Source organism: Mercenaria mercenaria, chromosome 6, assembly GCF_021730395.1.
Source record: "Mercenaria mercenaria strain notata chromosome 6, MADL_Memer_1, whole genome shotgun sequence".
Classification (NCBI taxonomy): Eukaryota; Metazoa; Mollusca; class Bivalvia; order Venerida; family Veneridae; genus Mercenaria; species Mercenaria mercenaria.
Window position 1 is genome coordinate 19,493,967 of NC_069366.1, and position 23,338 is coordinate 19,517,304.

Here is a 23,338-nt window from a genome sequence, read left to right on the forward strand (position 1 = left end):
CACAAGTAGTTTTGTTATAGTCGAGAAATTGTTTCGATACGGTATAAGATAGTTTTTCATTATAAGCCAATCTTATGCCCGCAGATAGCAGTCCGGACATGGAGTCATTCAAAGGTGTTGCAAAGTAATATCGTTTTGTTATAATGCAAGAACACGTCTTGTATTGTTCAGACTTACATGTATATCAGCAGTAGGCCCCAAGTGTCAATTAATAAATATATCGTTAATATTGTTTTGATACATGTATTTGTCTTAAATTGTCTTTAAAGTATTTTATAACTGTGTTGTTAAATGTTCATCCCAAGTATTAGTTTTCATGACATAATTCAGTTTTATATCTCATGAACGGTATTTGATAACATATAACTTATATGTTCTATAAACATTTGTGTTTTCCTATTCTATAAAACATTATTCTATTTTTTACGCAGCATGACTTTGTTTCAAAGTAGCAATGTCCGTGTAATGCAACATTATTATGTTTTATCAGAAATGTTTAAATTGAAATATTCCGTTTTAAGAATAACATTGTTTTGTTTTAGTAAATAAGCCTATGTTGCTAAACTTGAGGCATATTTACATACGTTGGTTGGTCAGTGTAAAACATCTTTCTGATAAAGACAACGCACCTGATTATAAGTTGACAATTGCTGCTATACCATGCAGACTGCATCTGTTATCCTATGGTATTGCCCTTTGAAGGTGGTCAGTCACATTTAAGCAATTTTGTATGACAGTTTTCACTTTTCGTATATTCTGTTAAAGAAATATGTAAGGAACAAAAAGACATATTACATAGTGTTAGATCCCTGTTTTACAAATGTGTGTTTTATTGTGCTTTTTATCAGATTTTGTAATCACCACCCCACCCCTTTAATATGAAATCATTTAAAAATCTGAGTATTTCCTTTTATTTCAATATAATGTCTAGTTCTATATTTTGTATAGATAGGTATTGTAATATTTCAACAATCTGAACCAAAGCCAGTTTTAACACTGTGTCTAGTCTTGAATTCATTTATCTCCGATCTGTCTTGGTTAGGTAAAGAGAGGTAAAATTTTACTTGTTTTTAGCGCGAAGTAAACACAAATAATTGTGAAAGAACAGATGTTTCAAACAAATCTGTTACTTGACCAAATTTGAAAGGTCACTGTGAATCCTACTATATGTTACATGCTTACAGCGGAGTTTTCTGTTTTAAAACCTATCTTATATGTATTTTTATAAGTTTCTATACAGTTCATGTTGTATTAATTGATAGATAGATATATTATGATGTATGGTTTATGATAAATGGTGTATTAAAGCAATACATGACGTCAGCAGGGACTTAAATGTAGTTTAGCATATACACTGATATAAGGTTAACCGTGGGTATGATCCCACTGAAATGTTTGTCTCCGCTGTTTACTATGTCTCCAGTGACATTGCTGAGAACAGTTCTGTTATAAGCTTTTGCAAATAGCCGTGTTAAATTTCACTGTGCACAATATAATGTTTTATAAAATATATTGTATGCATAAAATATTTTACAGATATGATTTAAATTGTATAATAATTGTTATACAACACAACATCATTTTCGTTGTTATGCAACAAAACTATTTCTGAATAAGTAAACAAAAATGTCACTGTTTGGCGACATTACTGTTTATTACTTATTATTATAAATGTCTTATTATACGACATTATTCTAACCCATTTATGAGACTTGTCATAAATACTGAATAAAAATTTTGTTTATCTTTTAATCATTGTTATTTTATTAATCCTTCATTTGTATGAGATGTTTTACAACAAGGAGTACAAGTAATATTTGAAATACTGTTGGATTCATGAAGTTTGGCTTTAGTTCTTCATACTTTCATCAATAATCCCAAGATATCTGTTGTATATGTATATGATGAAATTCACATAGTTATTCACATAGAAGGAATGTGGAATTTTATGAAATTCAATATAGAATAATGGATTAATTAGCCTAGAAGAGATCGAGCGGAGAAGAGAAATTGTCTTCCTTCACTAGATAGATGTTATGTCATAAATCCCAGCTGTTTCTCGGTCTTTATAAACTGAAATCTAATATTTCAATCCAGACGGAAACCACAGACACCACAGAGGTCAGGACCCCCGATCTGTCACCGCCCGTGCCAAATGTCAGTCAATATCATTTAGCGTTTTTAAAAGAAGTGGTCACAGGTCGATCATAAAATACATTTTGTTACAATTTCGACATAATTTCAAAACAAAATTAATTTTCTCATGTAAGAAAGACCATGTTAGACATGGTCATACCCCCGCCGGCTGGAGCAAAGGATTCCTGTAAAAAATTGGAAAATGTTGAAACAATGAACCGTATGCATATTATTTAGTAGTGATAAAGTTTTATTAAGATTTACTTTGCTCAATATGTATGCAAGAGTTGCGGTTTATAAATACTGCAGTTTCTGAATTGTTCGTCATCACGCTCGTGAAGTTTAAACGGTTCTTTTATACGGTTTCAAGTTTACTTGATAAAGGGTGATGATAAAAAGTATGCAAAGTAGAGTTATGGTTCTTGCACACTGCACTACCTCTCGGTTCTTTTGTCATTGTTAGAAGTTTTCTTAAAATCCTTTAATAGTTTTGGAGTTATGTTCTGGACAAAATGTTACAGGTAACTTAAATAAAAGGAAGAAATGAAAAATAAGCAATATAATACTTCTTGTACACTGCACTTTCGTTAATTTCTACATTTTTGTGCAGTCTGAATAAATTCTATTTAGCACTTAAAGAGTTATGACCGCATAAGTAAATTTTATGACGAGAGATTGTAATTTAGTAAGCACGTTATGCTTTTTGTACACTGCACTTTCTCTAAATGTCGCATGTCGTTGTGTGAAGTAATAACAGAATCATTTTAATAGTTTTAGAGCTCTGCTCGGAGCAAGTAAGTTAAATAGAGTGAGATATGTCAAAAAAGTACAGTTGTACTTGTACACAGCACTCTCCCTCATTGTCCTCCGTCTTTGTATGCAGTTTGAATAAAGTTTCTTTAGCACTAAACGAGTTATGCCCAGCACAAGTAAATTTAATAAAGGAAACAAATTAAAAAGGTAAGCGAGAGAGAGAGTTATAGTTCTTGGAAACTTGACTTATTGTCAATGTCCTCTGCCATTGTTTAGAGTTTAATAAATATCCCTTTAATACTTTGAAGTTATGATCTGGACAGACGTGTTATGAGTAAATAAAAAACTTAAAACAGTTATCAAGATAGATTTTTGTTTAGCTTCGGATAAAAAAGTTACGAACGGAGGCAAAGACCCACGTACGTACGTACACAAGCACAGACGGGTCTGTATCCATTTAAATTCTACCGGTCCTGACAACCGACTGTCAGATCTTGGCGAGAAATCAATAACTTCTCTCCTGTTTGATACACTAGCTCGAGAGTGCATAGCCTCTCTGCATCATGCATGCCATAGGTCGACGGAGTTGGGTACCAAAATTGATACGCTTTCAACTGAATCTTTTCCCTGCGTCTGTTAGATGAGGTATTAATTTTGGTACCCGACTTTGATGGTCTATGTTATGCGCGATACAGACGGGGTATCAACGCTAAGCAAGAATTTCACACATGGTCATCTTAAATTGGATAGAGCATTGGTTCTTAAAATATTTAGAATTAAAAATGTTAAAATATACTGGCTGAAGGTTAGGCAGTTCTACCTAACTAAAGTAGAGATATCTTTCTTACTGAGACAAGGGTATTATGATATTATCTTGTTTTCTCCCTTACTGCGTTCGTCCGAAAATAAAATATTTCTTTTCTAAACATATCTCCTGGATAAACAACGACAACAACAAGTATGTTGTACAAGTAGGACAGACTGGCTACTATCTCTATTTTATTTTACATGCAACATGCATCATTATGTAACATGTTATGAATTCGGCATTTGACAGAACATATCATGTAAACAACATCAATCGTAATATATTATAATGTTAACTCATATCCATGATATACTAGCTTCTTTACACTTCTATATTATAACGTCTAAACGTGAAACATCTAAGAGTTACTAAAACTTTCTAAAAAACGATAAAGAGGATTCTACATAAATCGCTTTTTCTTTTCATAAATAACACAAACAAATCCGGTAAAACTGCGAGCCGGCTGCCCTAACCCAAACCTAAATACCTAAATATATATTGTTTCCACCCCCAAATATGTTTTTTAGGGGGAAGGGGAGGTAGAAGGTATCCAAAGCTGCAAACTGTGAGTGTACCTCTCACCCCCGGACTTCCATGGTAATCTTGCTTAAATCTGAATTAGAAGCACATGCTCATAGTAACATAACATAAATATAAACATGATTATAACTCCAAATGTAACAAGACCCACTCTCTTAATATTTACAGAAAAAAATTGCCGCATCAAATAACCTATCTGTGTAGTCGCTAACCTCGAAACTGATTTCTCCCGCTCAATACAACAAAATCCCGTGCAGTTTCTACCCCAAAGAGTTAAATACCGAAAAGAAAAGGAATTATTTTCTCCCCGAAAATAAAATATTTCTTTTCTAAAAATACCTCCTGGATAAACAACAACAAATATGTTGTACAAGTAGAATAGGCTTGCTACTATCTCGAAGCAACAAAGACGTTAAGTATATTAAAAAAGAAAAAGATAGTTAATGATATTTGTATCCATGTAAGGTTTGTATCGTATTGTAAAAGGGAGATAATCAGACTTTATATCTTATCTGCACAATACATGTCTAAAGAAAACGAACCACTTGTGAAAAATTCAATTAATCGTTATCAGAAACGTCTCTGGAAATCCGTTCATTGTAAATGTATATCAACATCTCTAAATTCCTAGAACTTTAGAAAGCTGCAACTTGTTTTCCAATTACCGGACTTCCATTTCCCGTGATTATTAAGCAACCTACTATCAGAAATACCCCCGTTGTTTACCACGGCAGAATCACCTCATCTGCGATATGTAAACCAAAAAAGCTCATTTTCGTAAATAGCTACCATAGCTTCCAGAAACAATTCCTGCGTTCTTGAATATGACAAAGGAATGCTCGTATTAGCCAAAACGTATTTGTTCAGCCTTTTCAAAAATCGTACGCTAGTGAAAATGTACTCTGATAAAAAGAGAGTGAGACCTGCGTTACCAATATATCTTTTTCTACCCAAGACACCGGACACAGCTTATTTCCCGTTCTAGCAATACATATTTCAGAGCCTTTACTTAATTGATCAGTTTTACTCTTTTTAATACTGATAGTCATATGAACTTCGTGAAAGTAATATCTTTCATTTGCAAAGAACTAAGTTCACTGAAACGTAAAAACCCTGAAAATCCAAGAATAAACATAGTACAAATTCTCATAATTTAAGATTGCAGCTGTCACTACCTTTAGCATAGCAGTCAACAATGCGATGTAACATGTTCACAGTTACTGGTTGTTTCTGAACCATGGGTCCAGACAAAATCCTTTTGCTTCCATCATACACTGTATCTTTATCAGTTCATTTTTACATGGATTACTTTGTAAAGACCACTGATGTTTCCAGTTTACACTGTAAAAGTATCCCTCCAGAACTGCACTCGAAACGTTCTGTAATGTTGAATCTTTTGCTGGTAAATACTCCAAGTTGTGTTTTATGCACCAGTTTGCGAATTTTGTAAAACATAAGTCATACTTTTTATTTGTTTCTTGGCTTTAGAAGCATTTGCTATGTCCGGTATCTGGAGCGCTGCTGTTCGGAGACATATTCTGAATCTCAAGCCATGATTCGTGTACCCACATGTTCTGAAAGTACAACAATAGCACCGCCCAAGGGTGCCATCTCTAGTCTGCAAGTGCTGGACAATATGTAAGAAAAGAGTTATAGTTCAGATTTTCTAAGTACAAAAAGGCCCATAATTCTAAAAAAATGCATACCAGAGTAATAGTTCTTGGACTACACCGTTACCTAATAATGATAAATCAGTGTGCAAAGTTTCAAAGCTGTAGCTCTTATAGTTTTTGAGAAAAGGTGATCTAAACACAAATTTTAACCAAACTCAAATTTTCTAAGTACATAAAGGGCCATAATTATGACAAAATGCACATCAGTGTTATGGTTCTTGGCCTACATAGTCCCCTAATGATGATAAACAAGTGTGCAAAGTTTCAAAGCCGTAGCTCTTACAGTTTTTGAGAAAAGGTGGATCTAAACAAAACTCTTAACCAACGCCGACGCCGACGATCAAGTGACGACAAAAATCAGACGGACTAAAACAGCTCATTAATTTCTGAACATATTTGATATTTTCTGCATCAAGAAAACGCAAACAATGTAGTAACAGATTATGCTGTAGATATCTTCAAGGTTAACATTAGAAAGTTTTATATTCAATAACTAAACATTGATCTAATATAATTAATAAGCATTTCAAAGTAGTAACGCCGCCATCGTTCTCTAACCTAGATCAAACGATCTCTGACCAATATTTGAGGCTATACCAATTGCAATACCATACTAACAATATGACCCCCCCCCCCCCCCCCCCCCCCCCCCCCCCACCCCGGTTATAGCCTAATGTTTACATTTTCCCCCGTGACGTCAGCACCGTTCATTTCTGACTAGCATCAGAGACTATTCCATAACATACTACCAATATTATACAGTAATCACCGTTGATAATAGCACCAGTCTTCTCTGACCCGTACCAGAGGCTATACCAATACCAATTACATAATATCAGTATAATACAGTAATCCCCGATGGTGATAGTACCACTCTCCTTTGAACCGTACCAGAGACTAGACCATACCAATAACATAGTACAATACAGTAATTCCCGGTGGTGATAGCACCTTTCTCCTCTGTACCGTACCAGAGACTAGACCAATATCAATAACATAATGTAATACAGTAATCTCCGGTGGTGATAGCACCACTATCCATTGAACCGTATCAGAGGCTATACCAATACCAATAACATAATATAATACAGTAATCCCCGGTGGTGATAGCACCCCTTTCCTCTGAACCGTACCAGAGACTATACCAATAGAAATAACATAGTATAATACAGCAATCCCCGGTGGTGATAGCATCACTCTCCTCTAGCCCGTACCAGAGACTATACTAATACCAATGACGTAATATCAATATAATACAGTAATCCCCGGTGGTGATAGCACCACTTTCCTCTGGCCCGTACCAGAGACTATACCAATATCAATAGCATAATATCAATATAATACAGTATTCCCCGGTGGTGATAGCGCCTCTCACCTCTGGCCCGTACCCGAGGCTATACCAAGACCAATAATATAATACGGTAATCCCGGATGGTGATAGCACCACTCCTCTGAACCGTATCAGTAGCTGTACCGCTACCAGTAACATAATAACATGACATTGATAAATAAATGCTCCCTATGTGATAACACCACTTCTTCCGAACCTATATCCGAGTTATACTAATACCAATATAACATAATACTTATGTTTTATAGCGATCCCCGGTGGTAATAGTACTACTTTCCTCTGATACTTGTCAGAGGTTGTACCATTACTGATAACACTTATAAGTATATAATAATAAATATACAATCAATCGTGATAAAAACTGTTGACTTACCTTAATCTGTGTTTATACCAATTATCATGTCGATTATCATGTACAGAATAGTGTCGATCTAAGGCAATATTGTTACGCTCCTGCCGCTTGGAAGAGCTTCGGGATTATTTCTGTGTCCAATATATGTATATATAGCCTATACGCTATGACAGCGGTCAGTCGCTGCCTAGCAAATATGCTAATGAAGGCTACCGGACTGTAGCCCTTGGGCGTGATCTTGGGTGTGGTTCTGAACTACACTATATTGGGCCGGATTGAACCTTAGGGTTGGGCATTGAGCATATGTATATAATTGGTAGACGTGACTGTGACCGTTCGACCACCCGGTTTGATTTGACCACCGCTGCTTAACGTGTCTGCACCTCTGTAGACTGCTGAGACTAGACTCCTGTAGGTTGCTTGACGTGACTGGGCTTTTGTTGACAGCTAGGTGTGACTGGACTTCTGTTGACTGCTAAGTGTGACAGGACTTCTGTTGACAGCTAAGTGTGACAGGACTTCAATTGACTGCTCAACGTGAGCGTACTTCTGTAGGATGTAATTGTGACAGGACCTCAGTTGACTGCTCAACGTGACCGTGCTTCTGTAGGCTGCAAGGTGTGACAGGTCTTCAGCTGACTGCACAACGTGACTTGCTTTGTAGGCTTTAACACGTGACCGGATCTCTGTAGACTGCTAAGTTACTTGATGTGTGTCGACTGCTCAACGTGAATGGGACTAAGATCGCTTCTGGTCAGCCTTCGCAGATGTTCTCTGGTTGAACTCCAACATTTAAGTTTTGGGAAAATATATCTCTACTTAAGACTTAACAAAGAATTCTAAGACTTAAACTAATAAAAATACCACAAACGACTATTAAAAGTTTCTATTATTTATTTAACAAATCCTTAATAATTGTTTCTCATAAATAAATCATCAAACATTGAATAAAATCTAAAGGAATAGTCGCAAGGCAGTTTAATATATCAGTTTCTTGAGCCAAAGTTTGATTTCTGCAAAATAATTTAAATGCAGCAAATAATTCTTCCTTTTCCAAAAATAAGCTTTAGAATGCCAAAATAAAACTAATAAAAAAATGGTGCACACCCTTATAATTTTGATTCTGGTTAAATGCTTTAGAAATTCTAAGAAAATGCCAAAATGCAGTGTGCAGCCGAAATTTTGGTGTTGGGGCTCCAGAATGACGGTGAGCAGCCCTTATATACTGTCACCGAACATGCCACAAGAAAATGGTGAAATCCACGAACGCTCCACAGGAAGATTGTGGTGACCACAGAAAATCCGTGGCGCCCACAGAAAAATCGTGGTCCACGGAAAAGTTGTGGTACACCACAGGAAAACTGTGGGAAAAGTTTAAATGGCTCTAGCTGACTGAAAAATACACAAAGACACAAAATATTTAACAGACATACAATATAAGCCTCAAACTAGTGTTATCTGGAAAAGATTTAGTGTAAATAGAGGTAATTTTGGTATGAAAATATTCACTCCCTTTGCAACTTTTCACCGTGTAAACAAACATGGCGGATAAGATTCTAGGCAACAGGTGTACTAGATAAAAACATTAAAATACATTGCTTTACACCAAAATTCATAGAATTACTCAGCAGATTTACTTCATGAAGGTTGCTACACAATATGAAATTGGAATTTAACATCTGGAAATTAAAATGAAGGAATAAGGGATTACTGACAACTGTCGTGAAATTCGGATACATTTACAAACTTTGACAAAGTTCTGTCATTGAAACCGGCTTCAAAATTGAAGGATAGATCAAAATGCTGGTACAATACGTAATGTCTGGTTGTTGTCTTGTGAATATAACCTAAGACAACATCCAGCTTCATGCGTTGTCGCCAGCAAAAGCTGCAGAACGAAAGTAAACAACCCAAGTGAAAGAACGAAGGATAAATGAAAGGTAAAATTTCTAGAGCATTTCAATATTACAATGTAATAAATATTCTAACACGACCAGCTAATAACAGGGGGGTGGACGTATTTTGTATTTTTGCTGCTTTTAGGCGGGAAAAATGCTGGTTGCAGTTCAAAATGGAGTCATTTGTTTACTTTTTGACCTAACAGAGGACACATTTTGTAGTGGTAAGTGTGTTTATTATATACGAATTTTCAAACTATAACGCCCAGTTGGTGGCGATATAATTTATCTTCACTCGGCTTTTGGTCTTACATGTTTATATCTGTTTGTTAAAATGTTATCGAAGGTACGGTGCCAGTTTATAGTGACGAAAAAATCGAAGGCGTGCATGAAAATGTAATTCCTGTACAAAACGAACTCTTAACGGGATGTTTATGGATTTGGACATATACATAAATTTATACTGTAATTTAAGATTTTTATCTGCTACTTCTAAAACCTCCCATTGCAATATTATTTTGGTACAAGCAACATTTTGTTGTTTGTTGTTTGATGTTGTATACACGACAATTTTGTTGTTTGATTGTTGTTCCGAGTTTTCAATCTAATATAAAGACTGGCAATTAGAAATATTTAAAAGTGATATATATATACCAGTCTATATAATTACATGTAGCATCGTAATTGAAACACAGTTTTTCTACAATATATCAAAGAGTTATAAAAATAAATAGATTGGCAACTTGAAAGGCAGATAGAGCAAATCTCACCAACATCCCGCGGCTGCAAACGAGATCTCATTACCGGAAGTTCTCCACGCGCCATTTTGTATGCGAAAGATATGACACTGTCAATTATTAATTATCACCGTATGACCACGCTTTTTTGAAAGTAAGAAACGTGTATTTTGTGCTTAAGACTATTTCATATTAAACAAATGTTGTTTTAGAAGCTAACATGTATTTTACATGTAGTTTTAAAGGTACAAATTGCAATTCCATACTCGCTTCATTAAGATAACGCCGAATCACGCTCGGACGCGAGATCACGCGAGATTACAGCCAGTTGCCATTCTGTGTATTTTATACTTCTTTGAATATATGTACAATTAACAACATAAAAATGTCAGTTTATGAAAGATTTTAGATGGATCAGCTGTTTAATTTCATTCTAATTATATCGCAAATATTATTCATTGTTTGTGCATTAATATCATATCTTCATACTGGTATAATCAAACATATACTTTCTTCGTGTTTAACTCGCGTTTTTTTTTTGTGCGGAACCCACATAAGTTTTGTGGTTCTAACAAGGGACAATTATTTGCCTGTAAATGACACTGATGCGTTCAATCATTTTAGATCTTACTATGCAGCCAACACGGAACATTGCATTCTTCTTCTTCCTTCATCTCATTATTTTTATTGTTACAGTGTAACTTCCGAAAACCGGACCTTCTGTAAACCGGAAACCTTTGAAAACCGCACGAAACTCAAGGTCCCGCTTTTTTCTCTTCTTATTTCTATATATTTTTAACTTTTGAAAACCGGAACTTCCGAATTTTGAAAACCGGACGACTTTTGAAGCACCGTTTATATTTTAACACTAAAATTGACTTCCGAAAACCGAACAGCAAAATATTTGCTGGATTAAAAGTGTCATCTGATAATCCAAAAACGCTTTCAGCAAGTTCCTTTATTTATCTATTAGCGGCACGCGTTTATTTTGACACGCTGTATAATCACAATGATAATAAGATGCAAAAGTAAGAAAGTAATCAGTGATAACTTTTATTTATATTCAATTTATCAAAACATGATGAATTAAACAATGTACGTGTTAAAAACTTTCTAAATGTTTGAACGAAAGAAAGATAGGTGTTTTATTGATTAAACTATGCATTATCAACATTAATTAAAATTTAATGTTGACGAACTCGGTGACTCCAAAGATGGTAAAATGTAAGTGGAAAATGTTTGCGTAAATGCTATTATTAAAGATATTTTGTTTCTTTTCATATTTGTTATTCATGCATTTATCATCCTTAATGTTTGTAATTAATTAATCAATTAAATATTTTTTATATGAAATTGTAAAATTAAAAAGGAAAATAATCTCCTTCATCCTACATATAAGAAAACATAACTCTTGTGCACCATGTCCACTTTGCCTACAAATTTCAAACTTCTGAATTCCGGAAACTTACAAAAAAACGAACTTTTAAGCCGGTCCAGAGGTCGTTCGGTTTTCGGAAGTTACACTGTATTATATTATTTTTATTATTAGATTAGTAGATTTACTCAGCACCCGTCCATTATGAAAACGTTTACACACAGAGGCAGCCACTCCGGGTGCCAACTTCATCCTCTTTCAGTACAGACACAGAGCGATCTGACTAGAGCGACAGAAAGTCCCACTAATAGAAAGAGAGAAATCTTTTTAATCCCCCGCCGTGGCGGAGGGATTATAGGAATGGTCTGCGTCCGTCCTTCCGTCCGTCCGTCCTTCCGTCCTTCCGTCCATAACAAATTCGTGTCCGGTCCATATCTCCTAAACCCCTTGAAGGATTTTCATGAAACTTGGGTTAAATGATCACCTCATCAAGACGATGTGCAGAACCCATGAGTCAGCCTTGTCGGTTCAAGGTCAAGGTCACAACTCAAGGTCAAAGGTTTGAGCCTGCCATTTTGTGTCCGCTCTATATCTCCTAAACCCCTTGAAGGAATTTTATAAAACTTAGGTCAAATGATCACCTCATCAAGACGATGTGCAGAACCCATGAGTCAGCCATGCCGGCTCAAGGTCAAGGTCACAACTCAAGGTCAAAGGTTTGAGCCTTCCATTTTGTGTCCACTCTATATCTCTTAAACCCCTTGAAGGAATTTTATAAAACTTGGGTCAAATGATCACCTCATCAAGACGATGTGCAGAACCCATGAGTCAGTCATGCCGGCTCAAGGTCAAGGTCACAACTTAGGGTCAAAGGTTTGAACCTTCCATTTTGTGTCTGCTCTATATCTCCTAAACCCCTTGAAGGATTTTCATCAAACTTGGGTCAAACGATCACCTCATCAAGGCGATGTGCAGAACTTGTGAGTCAGCCATGTCAGCTCAAGGTCAAGGTCACAACTGAAGGTCAAAGGTTTGAGCCTTCCATTGCGTGTCCACTCTATATCTCCTAAACCCCTTGAAGGAATTTTATAAAACCTGGGTCAAATGATTACCTCATCAAGACGATGTGCAGAAATTATGAGTCAACCATGCCAGCTCAAGGTCAAGGTCACAACTAAGGGTCGAAGGTTTGAGCCTTCCATTTGGTGTCCACTCTGTATCTCCTTAACCCCTTGAAGGATTTTCATCAAACTTTGGTCAAATGATCACCTCATCAAGAACTCATGAGTCAGCCATGTCAACTCAAGGTCAAGGTCACAACTGAAGGTCAAAGGTTTCAGCTCTGTATCTCCTAAACCCCTTGAAGGATTTTCATGAAACTTTGGTCAAATGATCACCTCATCAAGACGTTGTGCAGAATTCATGAGTCAGCCGTGTCAGTTCAAGGTCAAGGTCACAGCTAAAATCAAAGGTTTTACCCTTTCACTATCCATAGCAGTGGCGGGGGATTTAGCTGTCTTTCAGACTGCCTTGTAGGAACAGGCATTTCTGTCTTACTGAACTTAGCTCTTTTTTAATCATTACTATGCTTAGTGTACAACATCAATATACATGTAGCACTCTTTCATTGGAAGAACCAATGCACACCTCATACCTAGGTGGTCTACTCTAAAGAGCATCTGATAAATGTCACGTGCTTAACTGGTATTTGAACCCTGGACCACTGGATTGAAAGTCAAGCGTGTTACAAATATACCAACGTTTCATTGCATTTATTTCACCAACATATTCATTACCAAACCGGATTATAACATAATTAACGGACCTTTGCTGTAGATTATCAAAATGATGTAAGTTTCAAAATTACAAATCAATTTCATTAAATTTTTCCTTTTTAATTCTCAATCCCATGAATGTGTTTTATATGAAATATATTTCCTTCCTTTTTTAGAAGTATTTTGTTTGAGTAACTAAAGAAATTAAATGAGAGTCCATTGCAGGATGTACAATTTTGACATTTCAAAAGAGATGGTACATTGTACCTTAGTCCTCAAAGTAATCTGCAATTTTATTTAGGTTCTTTCTATCATTTGCACTTAACTGACTCGTGCATATCATGAATATGATCTTTGACCTTTAATTGTGACCTTGACCTTGGAACCAGCCATCCAAAATTTGCACTCTGCACGTTGTCTCGATGTTGTGAAAATTCTTATTTAGTCTCCAGGTCAATATGTCCTTGACCTTTGATCGACTGAACACAAAAACATACAGGATCCTTCCAAAGTGGTGCTTAGTCGAAATGTCAAATTTGAAAGCTACACCAATTACACTTTGTTACTTACAGACAATGTTGAAGGACGGACAGATGGACGGATAATACCATTCTATAATACGTCCCGTTTTTTCAAAACTGACGTATAAAAAAATAAACAAATTATTTTAAGGTATATATAACTTATATATAGCTTGTATATTTAGAGACTTAAGCTCTATATAAAAGAAAGTAATATAGGGAGATAACCTTTAAAATAAGTGTGGTAAAAGTTATGTCCTTGTACGCTGCACTTCATCTCAATGTCCTCTGTCGTATACTATCTGCGTAAATTCCCAACATCAGTTGTAGTGCAATGCCCTGGACAGTAAAACTTACTAAAGGGACATAACTCAAAAAGTAGGGTGGAGTAATGGTTCGTGTGCATCGCACATTTTCACTTGAACCAGTATTATGTGAAACTTATCGTAAGTGCCAGTTTGGTTTTAGATTTCATTCATGAGCTCGACCCGACACAAATATGGACAGATATCAAATAAAGGAAAATGATTAAACAAATAAGGAGGATAGAGTTATGTCATGTTGTTGAGCTGTCCGTAAGACAGCACGCTCGACTTTTCTCAGTGCTTGACTCTGAATTAGATCTTTGCCAGTAAAAACGTTATAAAACATTAACCAAAAAAATTTCTAAATTTCAAAAGGGCATAACTAGCTCAACTTTCAAATCAGAGCAATGGAGATTGTTTCTCCTAGTGTAGTAGTAAATTACTATTTTAAGTTTCAAGTCAAAAACTTTCATAGTATGAGAGATATTTGACTTTATCAAAAACTTTAACAAAACATCCAAGTTAAAAATGGGCATAACTGTGTCAAATATCAAATCAGAGTTATGGGGACTGTTTCTCCTTGTATAGACTTTGATAGTAAATATTAACTATTTTAAGTTTCAAGTCAAAAGCTATGATAGTTACAGAGGTATTTCACTTTATCAAAAATATAACCAAACAATCGAAGTTAAAAAGGGGCATAACTAAATTAAATGTTCCTCATCGAAATCAAACTTGTTTGATGGAAATAAGGAAAACGTTATTGTCTTCTTAATTTTTATATGGTACCTAGAAACATGACATACAACGGCTGCAGATTGGTGTCATCAAAACTTTTTACATGTCTGCTCCCCCAGGCGACAGTAATTAACTGATCTTCAATAATATCAGGAATTAAAAATGTACGAAAAGTCTAGAGAAATGCATAATATTTTTGTTGCTGTCACTAGTATCGGTGAGAACCACATTACATTTAGTATTATAAATATATCACTTTTAAAATTTCTAATTGCCAATCTTTATATTGGATTGAAAAACTTCAAGAAGACATCTCGGTAGAACAATCAAACAACAGAAATGTCGTGTATACAACATCAAACAACAAAATGTTGCTTGTACCAAAATATTTTTGCAATGGGAAGTTTTAAAAGTAGCAGATAAAAATCTTAAATTACAGTATAAATTTATGTATATGTCCAAATCAATAAACATCCGGTTAAAGGTTCGTTTTGTACAGGAATTACATTTTCATGCACGCCTTCGATTTTTTCGTCACTATAAACTGGCACTGTACCTTCTATAACTTTTTAACAAACAAAGATAAACATGTAAGACCAAAAGCCGAGTGAAGATAAATTATATCGCCACCAACTGGGCGTTATCGTTTTAAAAGTCGTATATAATAAACACACTTACCACAGGCAAAATATGTCCTCTGTTAGGTCAAAAAGTAAACAAATGACGCCATTTTGAACTGCAACCAGCATTTTTCTCGCCTAACAGCAGCAAAATATAAAATACGTCCACCCCCCTGAATAACCTTCATACTTTTAGAGCAAAATCTATCTCGGGTTATCCTGCAATAAACCGACCTGAACTATGCTGCGCGCACCGTGTTTTGGCCAAATGCTGCGGCGTAGCACTCAGTTGTAATTCATGTTTGATGAAAATACTCCTCTGATTTTCGTCTAACGTTATTTGAAGTAAGTCTTGTTAGAATCGAAATAATAAGTATCTAAATAAGGTTTATCGTAGAATAACCCTCGTTTGTCGTTGTTATGCGTATGAATAGATCACTCAGGCTAATTTTGATAATTATTATTTCTTAAATAATACCATTACAAGTGTACTGAATATATTAATGAATGAATAAATAAATAAATAGAAATATTTTTTTCGAAAGATAAACATTAAATTATTATCATGTGCCTTTCTAAATACTAATGTATCTGCTAGTGGTATTACCAGAAATTTTCGTGCATTCAAATTTCAAACGGGTTGCAGTACAAGTGTTTGTACATTGGTATACATCGCTACATGATAAACAAGTTATTAAAAATGGCAGATGCTTTTTTTGACGAGGAAACGAACGTACTTTTGAGTCAAGCAGATATTGAGCCTATCGATGCAAACTGGTTCGGCATTGAACCAGACTTCGTACTAAGTCAGTTCAATTTGGATAACGTTTTGGACATGGACGTAAAATCTGGTAGTTTTCCATATTCTCAAACGATTGGTGACGTAAAGGTGGATGCCAATAAAACGGAAACGGGTGATTGCAGCAGTAAGAAATTTAAATTTGAAGCAAAATCTTCTGACGTCAAAAAGCTTCAAGCGTCTTCTACGCCGTTAAATACGCAGAGAAACACTCGCTAGGGCGTCAATTCTTGTGATGAGTGGGGAAAATGGCGAAATAACAGGACCATTGCCACTGGACTGAAAGAGAGTGCGCCTTACGTGATAGTACCACCCCTTACTGTCGACATTGAGGCATCGCAGCACCGTTACTGGATGTGTCGTTTTGTTATGGAGGTACGATATATTTTAACTGTTTAAATATATATTACATTTTAACAGTTTAATAGGGATTTGTTGTAAATTTAATCTTTGATCTATAATATATATTAGCAATACACTCGCCTTAAATGTTTTTAAAAAGCCTGTTAAACCGAAAAAAACGTCATGATGCCATACAAGATGTAGGGTGAGCTAAGTACAGGTCTAGGATTTCGTCGTTTTTACTGATACTCTGTAAATAAATGGACATTCTTTAAATTCAAAGGTTTTCCAGTCTATAAATTTATAGACTGGGTATATGAAACTTGTTGAAATTACTATTTAAATCAAAATCGCAGGTTAAAATGAAATGTTTCACTTATTACTTGCATAGATAAAATTAATAGGAGAATTTCAGTCAAGCAGGATCACTTTACTTTTTTCACATTTTCAGAAAATTCAAAGTCATCAATACTGAACGAAAACCACATATAACCTTCATTTATAAATGCATGCAGTCTTAGAATCTTTAAACCTGCGGTTTTGATTTTAATTGTAATTTTAAAAGATTTTATTTACACAGTCTTTAAATTTAACCTGAAAAAAAAATCTTTAAATTTATAGATTGTCCATATATTTACAGAATATCTGTAAAGACGACGAAATCCTAGACCTGAAGTAGGCTCATAAAAAGAATTGTAGCTCACCTGAGCACATAATGCTCATTTTAGCTTTAAGGATCGTTAAATGTTTGGTTCACATTAAAATTGATTACACTCTAATGTCACCTTTGCTAAATCATTGTGTACTAGTATCTAACTTGAACACAGTATATATGACCACATGATCTAGAACGATTTCATGGTCCAGATCATACCAGTATGCCCAGAGTCAATGCACTTGAGTTGATAAAACTGCTATATTTTACCTTGTTTACAGTGTGTAAGCAATATTCATTGACCAATCACAACCAAAAATTGAACAGAATAGGTATTATTGTAAGATCTCGACAGAGTTTGATAACAGGCTCAACGGACCTATTTTGAACCACGCCGTTTGAAGACAATATAATGCTATGTTCACAATATATCTTCTATACAACTCGCCCCGGCGTCGGCGTCGGCGTGACCCTTCTTGGTTAAAGTTTTTCGGCAACCTTTGTTCTTCTGTCATATCTTTGTTACTATTGCTTATATCTTACTGTAACTTCACATAAACATTGTCCAGTATACAAATAATGTATGTATAGGGGCTGAGTCCATTATACCCAAGGTCAAGGTCACCAAGCTGTTATACTTAGGTTATTTTTAAGATTAAAGTTTTTTCGGCAATCTTTGTTTTTTCTGGCATATCTTTTTTACTATTGCTTATATCTTATTGTAACTTCACATAAACATTGTCCAGTATACAAACAAAGTATTTATAGGGGCTGAGCCCATTATACCCTAGATCTAGGTCACCAAGGTGTTATACTTATGTTATTTTTAAGGTTAAAGTTTTTCGGCAACCTTGATTTTTCTGTCATATCTTTTTCACTATTGCTTATATCTTACTGTAACTTCACACAAACATTGTCCAGTATACAAACAATGTATGTGTAGGGACGGAGCCTATTGTACCCAAGGTCAAGGTCACTTAGGTCTTATACTTAGGTTATTTTTAAGGTTAAAGTTTTTCGGCAACCTTTGTTTTTCTGTCATATCTTTGTTACTTTTGCTTATATTATACTGTAAATTCACATAAACATTGTCCAGCATATAAACAAAGTATGTGCAGGGGCTGGGCCCATTATACCCAAGGTCAAGGTCACCAAGGAGTTATACTTGGAATTATTTCCATGTTAAATTTTTTCGAAAGCTTCGTTCATAGACATATCTTTGGTACTTTAAAAGATAATGACTTGAAAATAAAAGTATTTGTTAATAATCATCCGCACGTGTTTGTACATACCCAATAACTCTAATTGTGCTTTTGACAGAATTATGCCCCTTTTGTACTTAAACATTTTTTTGCAATCTTTGTTTTCTGGACATAACTTTAATGCTATATAAGATAAAGACTTGAAACTTAAAATATATCTATATCATCATCTTCTGTATGTGTGGTAACAATCCCCATAACTCTGATTTGTATTTTTGTCCGAATTATGCCCCTTTTATACTTAATTTGTTTTACAAACTTCGTTTACTGGACATAACTTTGGTACTATATAAGATAATGACTTGAAACTCAAAATATATCTTTATAATCATCTGCATGTGGTGTAACAATCCTAATGACTCAAATGTGTGTATTTGATGGAATTATGCCCCTTGGTGTATCTTCCTTTTAAAGTAGAGGTCTCTTATTCAGACATATATTCATTTTACTGTCGAATCCCCGAATAGCGGAGTCTTACGGACAGCTCTTGTTCATTTACTGGTCTGTAAAATCTTTGTTTTGTAATGCTATTATTTTTCATTGCATTTATTAGTACGTATCCTAATTTTTCAGTAACTTTTGTCCGAACTCTCAATACTTTCTACTGGTTAACAATGATAATACTTGATCAATTTTTTTCATTGCTTTTTTTCTTCTCTGTGGTGCTCACACACTCTATCATCTCCCAACACGAATTTTCTATACTGTTTTGCTCACACACATGTTCTTACGCACTTAAGGCTCTCGCAAGTGAAAGGTATCACCCACCATGACATTCACATTTGAACGCGTCTTAGAAGCCAACAGAGCCTTAGTGAACCAGCTCTTCTCCATGCGAGTCGTACATTACATTGTTGTTAAATTTCCCTTGACTCTTATACTTCTTTTAATATCAGGTGATGTTCACCCGAATCCAGGACCAGAATCAGTTTCATCAGACAACATGTCAACATCAATGTACTCTGATCTTCTCAATAGTGGTTTAAGCATTATGCACCTTAACATCCAAAGCCTGAAACCCAAACTAGATATTCTTGCAGCTGAATCTCTCCCTTACGACATCATGTTCCTTACAGAAACATGGCTAAGCCATGACGTGATTAATGAAGATGTTCTCATTCCCGGCTTTAGTCAACCTGTTCGATGCGATCGTGACGACAGATTAGGTGGCGGTGTGGCGATATACGTACGCCAGAACATTAACGTTACGCATCGCCAAGACTTATCGGTCAATGGTCTCGAAGCTGTATGGATAGAGTTACATGTAAATAATCGTAAACTTCTTTTAGGCGGTATATACAGACCTCCTAGTGCTAATAACAACTATTGGCAACTTCTAGAACATAGTATTGATCAAGCCTTTAATGAACCTTGTGATGATATTTTGATCACCGGCGATTTCAATACTGACGTTCTTTCAAATCCATCCAACCGACTGGACAGATTTATGTCATCATATAATGCACACTGACTTATAGATACTCCTACTCACTTCACAGAGCGATCTTCTTCTCTCATAGACTTGACATTTACAAAACACCCCGATAATGTTATTTCTAGTTTTGTTGCCGATCCTTTCGTTCCAGACTCGTTCGTTTCCACTGCCCAGTCGTCTGTGTCCTCAAATTCAACAAACCGAAACAGTCTTGTTTTAAACGTCGAATTTGGCAATACGACCGTTGTAATTTTAATGATTTTAGGCAAGAACTGGAAACATGTGACTGGAATTTTCCAAACAATAATGACCTAGAAGCAACAGCTGACATCATTTCAGATATCATTACCTCTGCAGCATCGAAAACAATTCCAAATAAAGTAATAACTGTAAGACCCAATGATATACCTTGGATGAATGGCTCAGTTAGAAAATTAATACGCAAACGCAACAGAATCCATAAAATGGCAAAAACCTCCAATGATCCTACTAACTGGGCTAGCTAATTTTAGGACAATAGGAAATGAGGTTACAAATCTAATAAGAAAATCGAAATCTGAATATCTATCAAAACTCACCGATAAAATGAACTCTGATAATACAACAGCTAAAGAATGGTTCAAATTGGCCAAACAGGTAACCAAAAAGGATTCCTCAAAATCTGCCCCGAACTTGGTAAGTGGCAATGCTCAAGCTTCAAGTGATGTAGACAAAGCAAACTTATTAAATCAATATTTCTGTTCCCAGTCATCCATAGACGATACAGGTCACGAGTTACCAAATATCCCTGTCAGTAGATGCTCATTTCAGGACATATCTATATCAGTCCAAGATGTGATTGACAGTATAAATTCAATCGACCCCGGAAAGGCAAGTGGCCCAGATTTGGTCAGTCCCCGTCTTTTTCGGGAGGGATCCAGTGTTCTTGCTTAACCCCTGTCCGTCTACTTCAACAAGCTCCTTCTGCAATCTTTCTTTCCTTCTTCTTGGAAACTCGCTAATGTCACGCCAATATTCAAGAAGTCCGACCCATCCAAACCGTCTAACTATCGCCCTGTCTCGCTCTTAAGCTGCATAGGCAAACTTATGGAACGCTGTATTCACAAGCACATCTACAATTACATTGTTGCTAATAACCTTATAACTCCGAATCAATCTGGTTTCATAAAAGGTGATTCAACGGTTAACCAGCTGACCTTCTTTTACAATGAAATGTGTCAAGCACTGGATGAGGGCAAGGGAGTGCGCGCGGTGTTTTGATATATATCAAAAGCCTTCGATAGAGTCTGGCATCGGGGTCTTCTTCACAAACTTTCTTCTTTTGGAATCCACGGAAAGCTCCTAGAGTGGTTCTCGTCATACCTTTCGGGCCGTCGGCAACGAGTTGTTATTTCAAATACTTCTTCGTCCTGGCGAAACATTTCCGCTGGCGTTCCTCAGGGTTCAATTCTTAGACCTCATTGTTTCTAATCTATATAAACGATATTGTAAATGATCTCCAGGCCAATATCCGGCTGTTTGCCGATGATACTACACTTTACATAACTGTTGATTCCCCGGATGCATCCGCTGTTGTCCTTAATTCTGATCTTCGTAAAGTAACAAACTGGTCAAGATTATGGCTTGTGGATTTTAACCCCCAAAAAACTGAAACTGTTCTATTCTCTAGGAAGAGAGATCGTGCAAACCACCCCCGTCTAATCATGGATGACGTCCCTATTTCTTCTGTTAAAACTCACAAACATCTTGGTATTTCATATTCCGAGGACGCTAAGTGGAAAGAGCATATATCTTCGTCTGTAAATAAAGCCTGGCAGAGGTTAGGTATAATGCGATCACTGAAATTTATCTTGTTACTTTCCAGTCTGGAAAGAATGTATTTTCATTCGTTAGGCCTCTTCTTGAGTACGGAGATGTTATATGGGACAATTGTTCTGTAGAATTAAAAAATGATATAGATGCCGTTCAAACCGAGGCTGCGAGGATCGTTACTGGTGCGACCAAACTATGCAATATTCAAACGATGCTGTCTGAGCTTCGGTGGGATACCCTTCCAATAAGGCGTAAGAAAAACAGGCTCGTTCTATTCTACAAAATGACAAACTGTCTTACTCCTCATTATCTCAGTAGTTTGATTCCTGAAAACAACCAAAATCGATATCCTTTAAGGAATTCCGATAACATACCTACGATACCATCTAGAACGCAACTTTATAACTCTTCCTTTTGCCAGCAACTATTTGCGACTGGAATTCTCTCCCGTCTGATGTTCGAAATTGTAACACTCTTCACACCTTCAAAACCAAAATCACGAAACAACAAACAAAGTCTCCCGCCCTTTTTAACGTTGGAACACGTAAAAACCAGGTATTACATACTCGTCTACGCCTCGGTTGCAGCTGTTTAAAATTTGACCTTCACAGGAAAAACATTACCGACACCGTTCTCTGCAGATGCGGAGCCCCTGAGACTGTTTCCCATTTCTTGCTTCAATGCCCCCTTTACACCATGCATAGACAAGAAAACCCTGGCAATCTCCCATGTGCAAAAACAGTTAGCAATCTCCTGGAGATGAGCACCTCACGTTCGAACAAAACAGTCAGGTGTTTCTAAAAGTGCAAAGCTTTATATCTTCTTCTAAACGATTCGGTTAATGTATTCGTATTTTGGACTGATGTCAAGAGCTGTGTGAGCCCCTCCTTTCTCTTATTTTCTTTTCTATCGATTTTATTGTTCTAACGTATTTCTCACATTAAATTTTTATTTGATTGTAGTAACGTGACATATACACATGCTTAAAAGAGTTCGTATACTTAGGTTATTTCTCAAGACGCTTTACCCCAAACAACTTCCCAACTCTTGAAACATTATTCAAGTATAAATTGAATTACCTCGTTACAATGTTCATAAATGTCATACTGATCGTAACCTTTTACATTTATTGTTGTAAATCTGTTTATTGGAAAGTTACATAAGCTATCAGCTTGTTTTCCAATCCATGTATTTGACATGTAAACATTTGTTGTACATGTTATGTGTATGTTGCTTCAAATAAAATATTGTTTAAACTAACTAATATATCTTCTTCATTTTTATCATATTTAAGAAAAATGTGTAAAATATTGGTCAAGCTAAATTGGGCCATGTCGGGTGAAAACTACACACTGCCGCACTGCAAGTTTCAGTGTTCGTTTTATTTTAATGAAAACTGACTGCTGTAATTTAAGACAATACCCTACTCAGGTGAGCTATTTACCAGTAAA

At 35.7% G+C, this 23,338-nt stretch overlaps 1 protein-coding gene across 1 annotated transcript in view; it reads left to right on the plus strand.

Annotated features, from left to right (window-relative positions):
- Positions 1-23,338, plus strand: part of LOC123549483 (sacsin-like) — a 115,656-nt gene that overhangs the window by 23,873 nt on the left and 68,445 nt on the right. The window contains exons 7-10 of the mRNA XM_053546697.1: positions 19,537-19,986; positions 20,683-20,919; positions 21,691-21,755; positions 21,940-22,138. Of these exons, the coding sequence (XP_053402672.1) occupies positions 19,537-19,986; positions 20,683-20,919; positions 21,691-21,755; positions 21,940-22,138 (951 nt within the window). The remainder of the gene's footprint in view (positions 1-19,536; positions 19,987-20,682; positions 20,920-21,690; positions 21,756-21,939; positions 22,139-23,338) is intronic.